We start from the raw sequence: 13005 nt of genomic DNA on the forward strand, positions 1-13005 counted from the left end.
CAGCCAGAGACTACAGTAAACATCTAAGGTTTGCCATTTCTAGCTTTATTTTAACTACATTTAGGGACAAACATTCTTTAGGTATGCCTCACACCTTACATGGTATTTACTGTACTTACATATGAAAGATAATTTGGACAGTAGAGCTTGTGTGTGTGTTTGTGGTGCAGGCAAAGATATGTACTGCCCTTCGTGTACATAATATCATAAAACTATATTCAAAACGTACCTCCCGATTCTCCACCCATCTCCAAAAGTGTGTACTTCTACACTCCCTGTCATGGAATTAACAATAGGGGAAGCTCCCTCCTGCCAATGCTAACACTAATCTAACGCTTTAAATCCAAGACTGCGTGTGCACACTTCAGGAGAAGGATGGAGAATTGAGAAACTTTCAATAAATTGACACCAGTGCATTTAAGTTGGCCATCTCTGAACTGCAGTCCAGGAAGTTTTGAGAGAACAGGGCTTAGGGGAAGAGTATAGGGCATAGTGTCCATGTGGGAGAGAGAGTGTATGGAGGTAGAGGCCCTCACCACAGGTGTGTTTCTCTGATCTCAGCAATCACCTGACTGGCTTTCTGCAAGGCCTGTGGACATAGGATGGAGAGGGGGTCAAAACTTTCATAGAAATTCAGCAAGAAAAGAAACGTCCTCTCACTGTCAACTGCGTTTTATTTTTTTTAGCAAACTTAACAAATATTTGTATGAACATAAGATTCAACAAACTGAACAAGTTCCACAGACATGTGACTAACAGAAATGGAATAATGCGTCCTTGAACAAAGCAGGGGATCAAAAATCAAAAGTAAAACAGTCAGTATCTGGTGTGGCCACCAGCTGCATTAAGTACTGCAGTGCATCTCCTCCACATGGACTGCACCAGATTTTCCAGTTCTTGCTGTGAGATGTTACTCCACTCTTCCACCAAGGCACCTGCAAGTTTTCGGACATTTCTGGGAGGAATTGCCCTAGCCCTCTGATCCAACAGGTCCCAGATTTGCTCAATGGGATTGAGATCCGGGTTCTTGCAGGAAATCACACACAGAACAAGCAGTATGGTTGGTGGCATTGTCATGCTGGAGGGTCATGTCAGGATGAGCACTACATGAGGGAGGAGAATGTCTTCCCTGTAACGCACAGCGTTGATTGCCAAAACCGCGACTCGTCAGTGAAGAGCACTTTTTGCCTGTCCTGTCTGGTCCAGCGACGGTGGGTTTGTGCCCATAGGCAACGTTGTTGTAGGTGAGTACCTGCTTTACAACAGGCCTACAAGCCCTCAGTCCAGCCTCTCTCAGACTATTGCTGACAGTCTGAGCACTGATGGAGGGATTGTGCATTCCTGGTGTAACTCGGGCAGTTGTTGTTGACATCCTGTACCTGTCCCGCTGGTGTGTTGTTCGGATGTACCGATCCTGTGCAGGTGTTGTTACACATGGTCTGCCACTGCGAGGACGATCAGCTGTCAGTCCTGTAGCGCTGTCTTAGGCGTCTCAAAGTATGGACATTGCCCTGACCACATCTGCAGTCCTCATGCCTCCTTGCAGCATGCCTAAGTCACGTTCACGCAGATGAGCAGGGACCCTGGGAATCTTTCTTTTGGTGTTTGTCAGTCAGTAGAAAGGCCTCTTTAGTGCCCTAAGTTTTCATAACTGTGACCTTAATTGCCTACCTTTTGTAAGCTGTTAGTGTCTTAACTTTCACAGGTGCATGTTCATTAATTGTTTATGGTTCGTTGAACAAGCATGGGAAACAGTGTTTAAACCCTTTACAATGAAGATCTGTGAAGTTATTTGGATTTTTACGAATGATCTTAGAAAGACAGGATCCTGAAAAAGGGACGTTTCTTTTTTTGTTGAGTTTAGATACAAATGGTATGCGTACGTATACACATGCGCACACACACACATTACCTTGAGCATGTCTGCAGCCTCATTGCGTCTCTGGGCCATGTCTTCAGACTCAGTGAGCAGGTCATCTAACAGACCTGCCTTATACAGCTGACCCACCAGCTCACTCTGCAGGCTGTCTTTCACATGGTTCACTAAGAAGTGCATCACCGCCTTGGGCACGCTGCAGGGAGGAGCGCAAAGGGAGAGAGAAGTATTGAAAGGGTGGATGAGAGAGTGAGATTGAGAAAAAAATTGGTACTCTTAAGTGCAGGAAACAACAGATCTTTAAGCAATCGAGATGGCACCAAGTAGAAAGAAACAAACTATTTTAACATCGTACAGAAACCACAGGAGAGGGAGTCTAACAGCAAGTAAAGCAGAGCAGCACCATACCTGTCCTGGATGTTTTTCCTGACGATGAGGAAGTAGGACTTGATGAGTCTCTCGATGACCTCACAGTCCCTCTGCTCTCGAGAAGACAGCTTCCTGGAAACGGGAACAGGCTGGAGGATACACAGTCAAACAGACCAATCACTTACGTGCTACTTCTCAGAGGTCATTAAACATTGTGTTGCTATGGAACTTGTTTGGACTTCGAGCAGTAGCTAGTCCCATTCCATTCCTACCCCTCCAATGTCTGCAGATCTGAAGGGGTTGGATAGGCATAAGCAGAGTAGTGAGAAGTATCCACCATATTAAATGGCTTACACGTCACAGTTCTGCTCATCACTTCAACATAACCGGTACTCTAGAATCTGTCAGGAAGGAATGGAAGGCATGGGGTAATGATCAGCAGTAGTTCCAGTGTTTTTCGTCACTGGTTATTTAGAGACGTTAAGATTTCGAAGGTTGTTTAAGTTTTACACACACACACACAGGGAAAAACAAGCTCCCACTTCAGTCTCTGCCCGGGCAAGATGAACAAGGCATCCGCGGGTCACAATCAATAAACACATCAACCTTAATGCCCCCCCCAGACAAAACACAAAGAAAAGCTCATCCAACCCTTAAATACAGGCTTATTTTGGTTTTAATAGGAGTGCCATCAGAGAAAGGACTGTTTGAAGTAAGACCAGAATGGAGCCCAAGCCTCATTAAACAGTTTGGGGTTCCCTCGTGAAATGAAATTTTTCTAGTTTCAGAGAGCACAGATATAAATATATATATGACAAACATTTATATATTAATTCCCAGAAACCTGACAGTTTATGACATCCCCAAAACATATGCAACAGTGTGGCTGGTTCCACTTTACATCTGACACGGGTAGGATCAAAATCAGAGAATATTTTTCCAAGTTTGGCCCCCGACCAGTGGATACGGTGAACCACCTTGAATTGAATGAGGCTGTGTCTAGTGCTAAACGAGGACAGTGCACCCTGTGCAGCACAGATTCCCAGGCGTCATCCCCAAGTTCCTCCCCCAAATCCTTTTCCCATCGAGTCTTTAAAAGGCACCAAAGAAGGGTTCTGTAAGTCATGAATGATTGCATGTACATCTGAAATTGCGCCCCAAGGAAGCTTGTTCAGCTCCAAGATGCTCTCTATAGCTGTATTCGCAGGCCTATGGGGAAATTCAGGTGTGTTAGCTCTGACAAAGTTCCTAGTCTGGAGATAGCGGAAAAAGTGGGATTGGCTAAACGGAACTGATTCTAAATTTTAAGGGACTGCTTTACAATTGGGTTGACACCTTTTGCCTAGGGATACTGGGAGAGACGAGCACAACACAGAGGAAAGTGCAGCAGGTTTACACAATTGACTCCATCTGGACCCAGAGTCTAGGGCCAGTAGGATCAGTCTACAGCCAGTACAGAAGGGCTCTGAAATTTGCAGCCCAATAGTATGTCTGAAAATTTGGTAGAGCTAAACCCCCCAATGACTTAGGCTTCTGTAAATGTTTTCTACCAATCCGTGGTACCTTTCCATCCCAAATAAAATGCATGAATGTTTGATCCATTGAAATAAAAAAAAGATTTGAATAAAAATGGGTAAACATTGAAAAAAATTATAATTTGGGCAACACACTCATTTTAATGACAACCATTCCTTTAAGAGAAACAGGTAGCAAATTCCAAAAATTAAAAGATTGTTTCAAACTGTCTGCTAGAGCAACAAAGATAACTGTGGTGGCACCAGACGGGGTCCTTATCTGTGGGATTAAATGTGAGGCCTCAGATTTACGGATCTGATGTGCAAGGAGTTTACTGGCCTTGTCGCCTAGTTCATAAACTTTGTATCGAGCTCGCAAGAGTAACTGTTCAGCTTGCTTGGTAGAAAGCTCATCAAATTCAGATTGGAGTAGTTGGCGCTCTTTATGCAGATCAGAGGAAGGATCCGTAGCATACTTCTCATCCAATGTGGCTATGGACTCGCTCAGGTCCCGAAGTTGCTGAGAGCGAACTCTGTTTTGGTTGGCTGTATAAGAAATAATTTGGCTACGTAGGTATGCTTTGAGAGACTCCCATATGGTAGAGCAGGACATACCTGGTGTTGAATTAGTTTCTAGGAATAAGGTGATATCAGAAGAAATTAAATTGACAAAATCCTTTTCTGAGAGTAAAATGGGGTTGAGGCGCCATTGATAACACATATGAGGTCGCTGGGGAAACTAACTCAAGCACTAATGGTGAATGGTCAGAAATAACAATACTCTCGTAAGTACACTGCCGAAGGTTAGGCAGAAGTTTTTTGTCCAAAAAGAAGTAATCAATCCGGGAGTACGTTTGATGAACATGAGAATAAAAGGAATACTGTCTATCTGTAGGATGTAGGAAACGCCAGGCCTCAAACATAGCATATTTCTGAAGAAAGGATTGAATAAGTAGGGCACATTTAGATGGGCCTGTAGTTGTTCGTGAGGACTTGTCAAGAACTGGGGACATTTTAGTTGAAATCCCCCCTAAAATCAACAAATGAGAATCTAAATTAGGTATAGCAGACAAAAAGGAAGAAATTAAACTTGTCATCCCAATTGGGAGCATAAACACTAGCCAAAACAAGAGGAGCATAGAATGGAAAAGCAATGAGCACCCAAAAACCCCAGAATAACTTGTCTCAGAGTAAATGTACGGTGGTAGATTAAAAAGTACAGAAAAAAAAACTAAAAAAGACAGAATGACAACATCAGAACTGAACAATTCAACCCCAAACGAGGTACAAGCCTAAATAGAACATGTTCTCTTCGCACAGTATGTCTGTGAGAATGCGGCCTTAAACCTAAACCCACAGTCCCGCACTTTAAAGTCGCGTTTTGTTAGTGGATCAAACAGCAAAAAGAGAGATTTAAATTTAAAAAATAAGTGAATCCCTTGTGTAAACGAAATGACAAAAGCACCACTTGTAGATGTGTATAATTATATTCCCAGTCTTATAATAGGTATTGAGAGAGAAAATAAATAAAATGTGTAAAGGCTCTCAGCCAAAAACCTAATTTGAAGGAAATCGTAATAAGACAATCAATAATAATAATAATAATAATAGTCTAGTTTGACACTGAGACAACTTACAACCAATACCAAAAAACTGTGTGCGCAACGTTGAACGTTTGCTGGGCATAAATGACGCTCAAAACTTTTAAAATTGAAGTGAGACCCCAAAAAATGTGTAGACTCGGGAAGCATTTACTGTGTCAATGCAAACGGTTGCAGTAAACAAATAACCAAAAATATTTTGAGCCACTGAGACACTATGTAAACAAACTGAATAGGTGAGCGAGACAGCCTAGAAACACAGGAGTTAAGTAAAACCTGAATACAATGAAATTAAAAATTACTGAATGCTTGTAAGGCAAGCACACTAGATGATCAAAACATTAGATCACATCAAATAAGCCTGAATGGGTTCGCCAACTATACAAGACTAGCCTGTTCTAACTAAACATAATTGTACCACAGGTGGGTTGCTTACTATCCACAATTCGCGCGCAACAGTTGCTGAACTGTAAGCAAGTTCAAGACTTCTTGATGTGACGTTGAATGTGAGCCATAGCCTCATCCGGAGACTCAAATGTGTAGTCTTTACCCTCATGAGATATCCATAAACGGGCCGGGAATCGCAGTCCATACTTCACACCTGGATGGTCCCGTAGTAGTCGTTTGGCCTGTCCGAAAGCTGCGAGCTGCCTGGAAACAGTGGGGGAGTAGTCCTGGTAGATGGAGAAGCTCTGTCCTTGAAAGCTCAGAGTGGTATTGCCGGCTCGTCGGAGAATCTCCATCTTCTCATGAAAAAAGTGCACTTGAAGAATTATGTCACGGGGCCTCTCCCCATCCCGGGGCTTTGGGCGCAGCGACCGGTGGGCACGATCAATCAGGGGCTTTTCATCTAAGGCAAGAACATCCTTCAGCAGCCCTGAGATTAAATCTGTGGCGCGAGGCTTTTCTGCTGACTCTGGGACCGATACAAGTCTCCCTCTAAACTCACAGCTCTCCTTCACCTTTTTCAAATCCGCAGCCAGGCGTTTCACGTCAGCCTCCAGGGATGTAGTAAGTCAGAGACATTGGTAGCGGAGGTCTCCAGTGCTGCGATCGTTGTAGTGTGCTACGCCGTTGTTGCTTTGAGTGATGTGATTGCTGGCACCGTCTCATTCCGCAGGATGGTTAAATCTGCTTTTAAAGTATCAGAAACCTCCTGTATTCGGTCCTCAATCGTAGCAACCACCTCCGTTTTCATTTCAACTATCTCAGAGCGTAGTAGTTTGATGGACTCTAATGTTCATATCTGTGCCGCCAAGCCAGGCCGCACCCCCGGGTAAAGTGCGAGTCCCCGGGTCCTCAGACTCAGGAGAGGGCGCTGATGAGAGTGGGTCTTGTAGGCCGGGTTCTCTCAAAGTCATGCTTTTGGCCTTATGTTTCGTCGACATGCTGACTTTCGGAAGCAAAGTAGTCTTGGTTTTTACGGAAAAGGATCACCAAACTAATATTTGAAAATAAATACGGTTCTGCTGCAAAATTCACATACACTTTAAGAATACCACGGGAGCAAACGGAAAACACGTCAGTCGCACATGGCGTCCCTCCAATTCCCGGGTTGTCATCTTTTGATTTTCGGACGGGGAGGAGACATTCGGCCCATAACTTGCAGAGAGGGTGGAGCGCCTCGTTCCGGTCTACCATCTCCTATCACGTGTTGGACCCAGAACTTAATCGAGCAGCCGACTAATTACGTGAGACTTTAGTTTCGGGTTAACCAAGATCACAGTTCTGCAAACATCAAAAGGTATAGTGATAGAATTGGGACTGAGTATCTGACTAGAAGTGATTACCCACCACATCCAGCAGGTTGACAGCGTGGCCCCTCTGAGGGCTGGCAGGGTTGGAGGTCTGGAGCATGGATCCACCCATCCCCTCATCTCCCTTCTTCAGCATGCCCCTCCAGTTCCCTGTCCCTCCATCCTGATCCCCCTGGGGACCCCCACCTGCAGCCTAGAGACAAGGAAATAGACAGACAGACAGACAGGTTAGAGATCCTGTCTAGTGGTTTATTCAATGGTAAGGATTCATCCTTTACTTATACAGTTGTCTCCTTGAGATTAAAAATCTATTTTACAAGAGAGAACTGTTCCAAGACCGCAACAATCAATATGCTCGTTAGAATTTATTCCCAAAGATGGAGCATGCTTGTGTCAGGGCTATTACATCACCTTAGGCTTGTATGATGTAACATCTACAGACTATACGGCCATGTCTGTAGATACATATACTGACTTTCTGGATTAAAAACAGCACTCTGACAGAGGCAGGGCCATATCGTACAAAAAGATCACTCCAGGACCCTTCCTCCGTATAGAAGCACACATGCCGGAAAGAGGTGTAAGATGGGGAATGCAATGACAGAATCAAAAGGTCATCCTCAGGGGGTGGAGTTAGTTAGGGTGGGGGCTCATCAATTTATTAAAACACATCTGTGGGACATTGAAGGGGAACAGATGAGGGGAATTCAGAATTGCGCCCTACACAAAGTAGGATCGTCTACAGGTTTGCAGAGGGGAGTATGAGGGTGGGTCAGTGTAAAGTCCATTGCAATTCAGTAAATTAACTGACATTTTAAGGAACTAATGAAAACAGGATTTTCAGTTAACTTCCGGAAATGAAATGGGCCCCAATCTTGGTTGAGGTAGGATGCAGGCAGGGCCATGCAGGCATTGGGTGGTTGAGTGGCACACAGTGACACACCTTGGGTCCCTCTCCCTCGGGGGGAGGAAGCTCAGTGGGGGAGAGAGACTGACCACCTGGGCCCTTAAAGGACTAGAGAGAGAGAGAGAGAAGGAGAGAGAGAGGAGGAAGAGTGGACAGAATTCGAAATAGGACCTAAAAAGCCAGCAACGGAAGAAAAACTTTACTGAATGAGCTGCGACAGTCTGGTGTGGAATCAAAACAACATATGGCTTATATCTCTGCTGTAAAAAGGTAGAAATCTTCACTTGGCACAGTAAAGAAACAGTCTTTGTAGCAATTCAACAAATTAAAAGCACAATGAAAGAGGGAGAGTCTTGAGTGTGTTCGGTTACCTTTTCCCTGGGAACCGAGGACGGAAGCTCTCTCATTCTGTTGCGTCTCTGTTCCTAGGAGACGACCATTACTACTGATTAACAACGCAGTTACAACACTTCTTGTACTTTATAAGAAAGTTAGAAAACACAGAATGAAGTTATTTCTAAAGCTGTGAATGTTTCTTACCTCTATGTTGTTGTTCATGAGGCCACAGGCATCAGCAAAGTCAGGGTGCTTGGTGTTAATATAGGCCAACTCTATGGCCACCAGGTTGTGAACCTGAGGAGTTGGAATGAGTACACTAAAGATAAGCAAACGCACTACAAGTGGAGCAGAGAACATTCAAGAAGAATCCATTTGAAATGCAGTGGGAAAACGTCTCACCATCTCATTGGTGACCGGTAACCGTTTCCTGAGGAGGGACGTGACCACTTCTACTATGGCATCGTGGAGCTTTGGAAACCTCAACAGCTCCTGGAGAGAGAAAGATAACACTCATCAGTGACTGTGGCCAGATGTCAAGAGTCATAGCAAGTGTTGTTGAAGTGAATGTGTGTATGAATGTATGAACAGGCTACCTGGGTGCTGTGTGTGTGTGTGTGTGTGTGTGTGTGTGTGTGTGTGTGTGTGTAGTCTACCTGTGTGCTGTAGTTGCTGTGTGTGTGTGTGTGTGTGTGTGTCTAGTCTACCTGTAGTTGCTGGTGTGTGTGTGTAGTCTACCTGTGTGCTGTAGTTGCTGTGTGTGTGTGTGTGTGTGTGTGTGTGTGTCTAGTCTACCTGTAGTTCCTGTGTGTGTGTAGTCTACCTGTGTGCTGTAGTTGCTGTGTGTGTGTGTGTGTGTGTGTAGTCTACCTGTGTGCTGTAGTTGCTGTGTGTGTGTGTGTGTGTGTGTGTGTAGTCTACCTGTGTGCTGTAGTTGCTGTGTGTGTGTGTGTGTGTGTGTGTGTGTAGTCTACCTGTGTGCTGTAGTTGCTGTGTGTGTGTGTGTGTAGTCTACCTGTGTGCTGTAGTTGCTGTGTGTGTGTGTGTGTGTGTGTGTAGTCTACCTGTGTGCTGTAGTTGCGTGTGTGTGTGTGTGTGTGTGTGTGTGTGTGTGTGTGTGTGTGTGTGTGTGTGTGTCTAGTCTACCTGTAGTTGCTGTGTGTGTGTAGTCTACCTGTGTGCTGTAGTTGCTGTGTGTGTGTGTGTGTGTGTAGTCTACCTGTGTGCTGTAGTTGCTGTGTGTGTGTGTGTGTGTGTAGTCTACCTGTGTGCTGTAGTTGCTGTGTGTGTGTGTGTGTGTGTGTAGTCTACCTGTGTGCTGTAGTTGCTGTGTGTGTGTGTGTGTGTGTGTGTCTAGTCTACCTGTAGTTGCTGTGTGTGTGTAGTCTACCTGTGTGCTGTAGTTGCTGTGTGTGTGTGTGTGTGTGTGTAGTCTACCTGTGTGCTGTAGTTGCTGTGTGTGTGTGTGTGTGTGTGTAGTCTACCTGTGTGCTGTAGTTGCTGTGTGTGTGTGTGTGTGTGTGTGTGTGTGTGTGTGTGTGTGTGTGTGTGTGTGTGTGTGTGTGTGTGTAGTCTACCTGTGTGCTGTAGTTGCTGTGTGTGTGTGTGTGTGTGTAGTCTACCTGTGTGCTGTAGTTGCTGTGTGTGTGTGTGTGTGTGTGTGTCTAGTCTACCTGTAGTTGCTGTGTGTGTGTAGTCTACCTGTGTGCTGTAGTTGCTGTGTGTGTGTGTGTGTGTGTGTAGTCTACCTGTGTGCTGTAGTTGCTGTGTGTGTGTGTGTGTGTGTGTAGTCTACCTGTGTGCTGTAGTTGCTGTGTGTGTGTGTGTGTGTGTGTGTGTGTGTGTGTGTGTGTGTGTGTGTGTGTGTGTGTGTGTAGTCTACCTGTGTGTTGTAGTTGCTGTGTGTGTGTGTGTAGTCTACCTGTGTGCTGTAGTTGCTGTGTGTGTGTGTGTGTGTGTGTCTAGTCTACCTGTAGTTGCTGTGTGTGTAGTCTACCTGTGTGCTGTAGTTGCTGTGTGTGTGTGTGTGTGTAGTCTACCTGTGTGCTGTAGTTGCTGTGTGTGTGTGTGTGTGTGTAGTCTACCTGTGTGCTGTAGTTGCTGTGTGTGTGTGTGTGTGTGTAGTCTACCTGTGTGCTGTAGTTGCGTGTGTGTGTGTGTGTGTGTAGTCTACCTGTGTGCTGTAGTTGCTGTGTGTGTGTGTAGTCTACCTGTGTGCTGTAGTTGCTGTGTGTGTGTGTGTAGTCTACCTGTGTGCTGTAGTTGCTGTGTGTGTGTGTGTGTGTGTAGTCTACCTGTGTGCTGTAGTTGCTGTGTGTGTGTGTGTGTGTGTGTGTGTGTGTGTGTGTGTGTGTGTGTGTGTGTGTGTGTGTGTGTGTGTGTAGTCTACCTGTGTGCTGTAGTTGCTGTGTGTGTGTGTGTAGTCTACCTGTGTGCTGTAGTTGCTGTGTGTGTGTGTGTGTGTGTGTCTAGTCTACCTGTAGTTGCTGTGTGTGTAGTCTACCTGTGTGCTGTAGTTGCTGTGTGTGTGTGTGTGTGTGTGTAGTCTACCTGTGTGCTGTAGTTGCTGTGTGTGTGTGTGTGTGTGTAGTCTACCTGTGTGCTGTAGTTGCGTGTGTGTGTGTGTGTGTAGTCTACCTGTGTGCTGTAGTTGCTGTGTGTGTGTGTGTGTGTGTGTAGTCTACCTGTGTGCTGTAGTTGCTGTGTGTGTGTGTGTGTGTGTAGTCTACCTGTGTGCTGTAGTTGCTGTGTGTGTGTGTGTGTGTGTGTGTGTGTGTGTGTGTGTGTGTGTGTGTAGTCTACCTGTGTGCTGTAGTTGCTGTGTGTGTGTGTGCTGTAGTTGCTGTGTGTGTGTAGTCTACCTGTGTGCTGTAGTTGCTGTGTGTGTGTGTGTGTGTGTGTGTGTGTGTGTGTGTGTGTGTGTGTGTGTGTGTGTCTAGTCTACCTGTGTGTGTGTGTGTGTGTGTGTGTGTCTAGTCTACCTGTGTGTGTGTGTGTGTGTGTGTGTCTAGTCTACCTGTGTGTGTGTGTGTGTGTGTGTGTGTCTAGTCTACCTGTGTGTGTGTGTGTGTGTGTGTGTGTCTAGTCTACCTGTGTGTGTGTGTGTGTGTGTGTGTCTAGTCTACCTGTGTGTGTGTGTGTGTGTGTGTGTCTAGTCTACCTGTGTGTGTGTGTGTGTGTGTGTGTGTGTGTGTGTGTGTGTGTGTCTAGTCTACCTGTGTGTGTGTGTGTGTGTGTCTAGTCTACCTGTGTGTGTGTGTGTGTGTGTGTGTGTGTCTAGTCTACCTGTGTGTGTGTGTGTGTGTGTGTGTGTGTCTAGTCTACCTGTGTGTGTGTGTGTGTGTGTGTGTGTGTGTGTGTGTGTGTGTGTGTGTCTAGTCTACCTGTGTGTGTGTGTGTGTGTGTGTGTGTGTGTGTGTGTGTGTGTGTGTGTCTAGTCTACCTGTGTGCTGTAGTTGGAGCAGTGTTGGATGATCCTCTGCATCTCCTCGTGGACCAGCTCTACACAGCGCAGACTGGGATCCTCCAGTCTCTTTACCTGTCTCTTCACAAGCAGCTCAAACGACACCTCGGGCACAAACAGGGCAGGCCGCGGGCCCTACACACACACACACAGACAGACGACTACATTACCCAACAGCCGCGCTGGCTAACAAGACAGACGACTACATTACCCAACAGCCGCGCTGGCTAACAACCCGCAACTCATCACAACTCACAATAAATCCGTGCTGCTGCTCCAGTTTCAACTGTTCTGCCTGCGGCTATGGAACCCTGACCTGTTCACTGGACGTGCTACCTGTCCCAGACATGCTGTTTTCAACTCTCTAGAGACAGCAGGAGCGGTAGAGATACTGTCAATGATCGGCTATGAAAAGCCAACTGACAGTTACTCCTGAGGTGCTGACTTGCTGCACCCTCGACAACCACAGATTATTATTTGACCATGCTGGTCATTTGTAAACATTTGAACATCTTGGCCATGTTCTGTTATAATCTCCACCCGGCACAGCCAGAAGAGGACTGGCCACCCCTCATCGCCTGGTTCCTCTCTAGGTTTCCTCCTAGGTTTTGGCCTTTCTAGGTTGTTTTTCCTAGCCACCGTGATTCTACACCTGCATTACTTGCTGTTTGGGGTTTTAGGCTGGGTTTCTGTACAGCACTTTGAGATATCAGCTGATGTAAGAAGGGCTATATAAATACATTTGATCATTCTACTCTGCAAACAAACATTTTTATTTATTTAACTAGGCAAGTCAGTTAAGAACAAATTCTTACTTACAATGACGTCCTAGGAACAGTGGATTAACGGCCTTTTTCAGGGGCAGAATGACAGATTTTTACCGTGTCAGTTCGGGATTTCAATCTTGCAACCTTTTGTTTACTGGCCCAACGCTCTTACCACTAAACTACCTGCCATCCAATACAGCTACAGTCGTATGAAAAAGTTTGGGCACCCCTCTGAGGCTGCATAATCATTTACTCTGTCGTCACAGAAAATGATCGCAGTGGCATGCCAATAATTTTCTAATAAAAGCTGAGTACTGGGGTATTGTCCAGACAAAGATTTTTAGTGTAGCAATATTAAGTTGTATGAAATTAAATCAGATGTGAAAAATAGGCTATGCAAAAATGTGGGCATCCT

At 45.4% G+C, this 13005-nt stretch overlaps 1 protein-coding gene across 4 annotated transcripts in view; it reads right to left on the bottom strand.

The window, feature by feature from the left end:
- Positions 1–24: 24 nt before the first annotated feature.
- Positions 25–13005, bottom strand: part of LOC118400881 (dynamin-1-like protein) — a 30953-nt gene continuing 17972 nt past the window's right edge. For 2 of the 4 annotated variants that reach the window (XM_052474666.1, XM_052474667.1), the window contains 9 exons: positions 11803–11958; positions 8763–8852; positions 8565–8657; positions 8396–8449; positions 8061–8132; positions 7155–7310; positions 2285–2394; positions 1913–2072; positions 25–589 (listed from right to left, as the gene is read on the bottom strand). In XM_052474666.1, the coding sequence (XP_052330626.1) occupies positions 533–589; positions 1913–2072; positions 2285–2394; positions 7155–7310; positions 8061–8132; positions 8396–8449; positions 8565–8657; positions 8763–8852; positions 11803–11958 (948 nt within the window). In that variant the 3' untranslated portion in view covers positions 25–532. The remainder of the gene's footprint in view (positions 590–1912; positions 2073–2284; positions 2395–7154; positions 7311–8060; positions 8133–8395; positions 8450–8564; positions 8658–8762; positions 8853–11802; positions 11959–13005) is intronic. The other 2 variants (XM_052474668.1, XM_052474669.1) reach the window with 1 other exon arrangement.

Source organism: Oncorhynchus keta, chromosome 22, assembly GCF_023373465.1.
Source record: "Oncorhynchus keta strain PuntledgeMale-10-30-2019 chromosome 22, Oket_V2, whole genome shotgun sequence".
Lineage (NCBI taxonomy): Eukaryota > Metazoa > Chordata > Actinopteri > Salmoniformes > Salmonidae > Oncorhynchus > Oncorhynchus keta.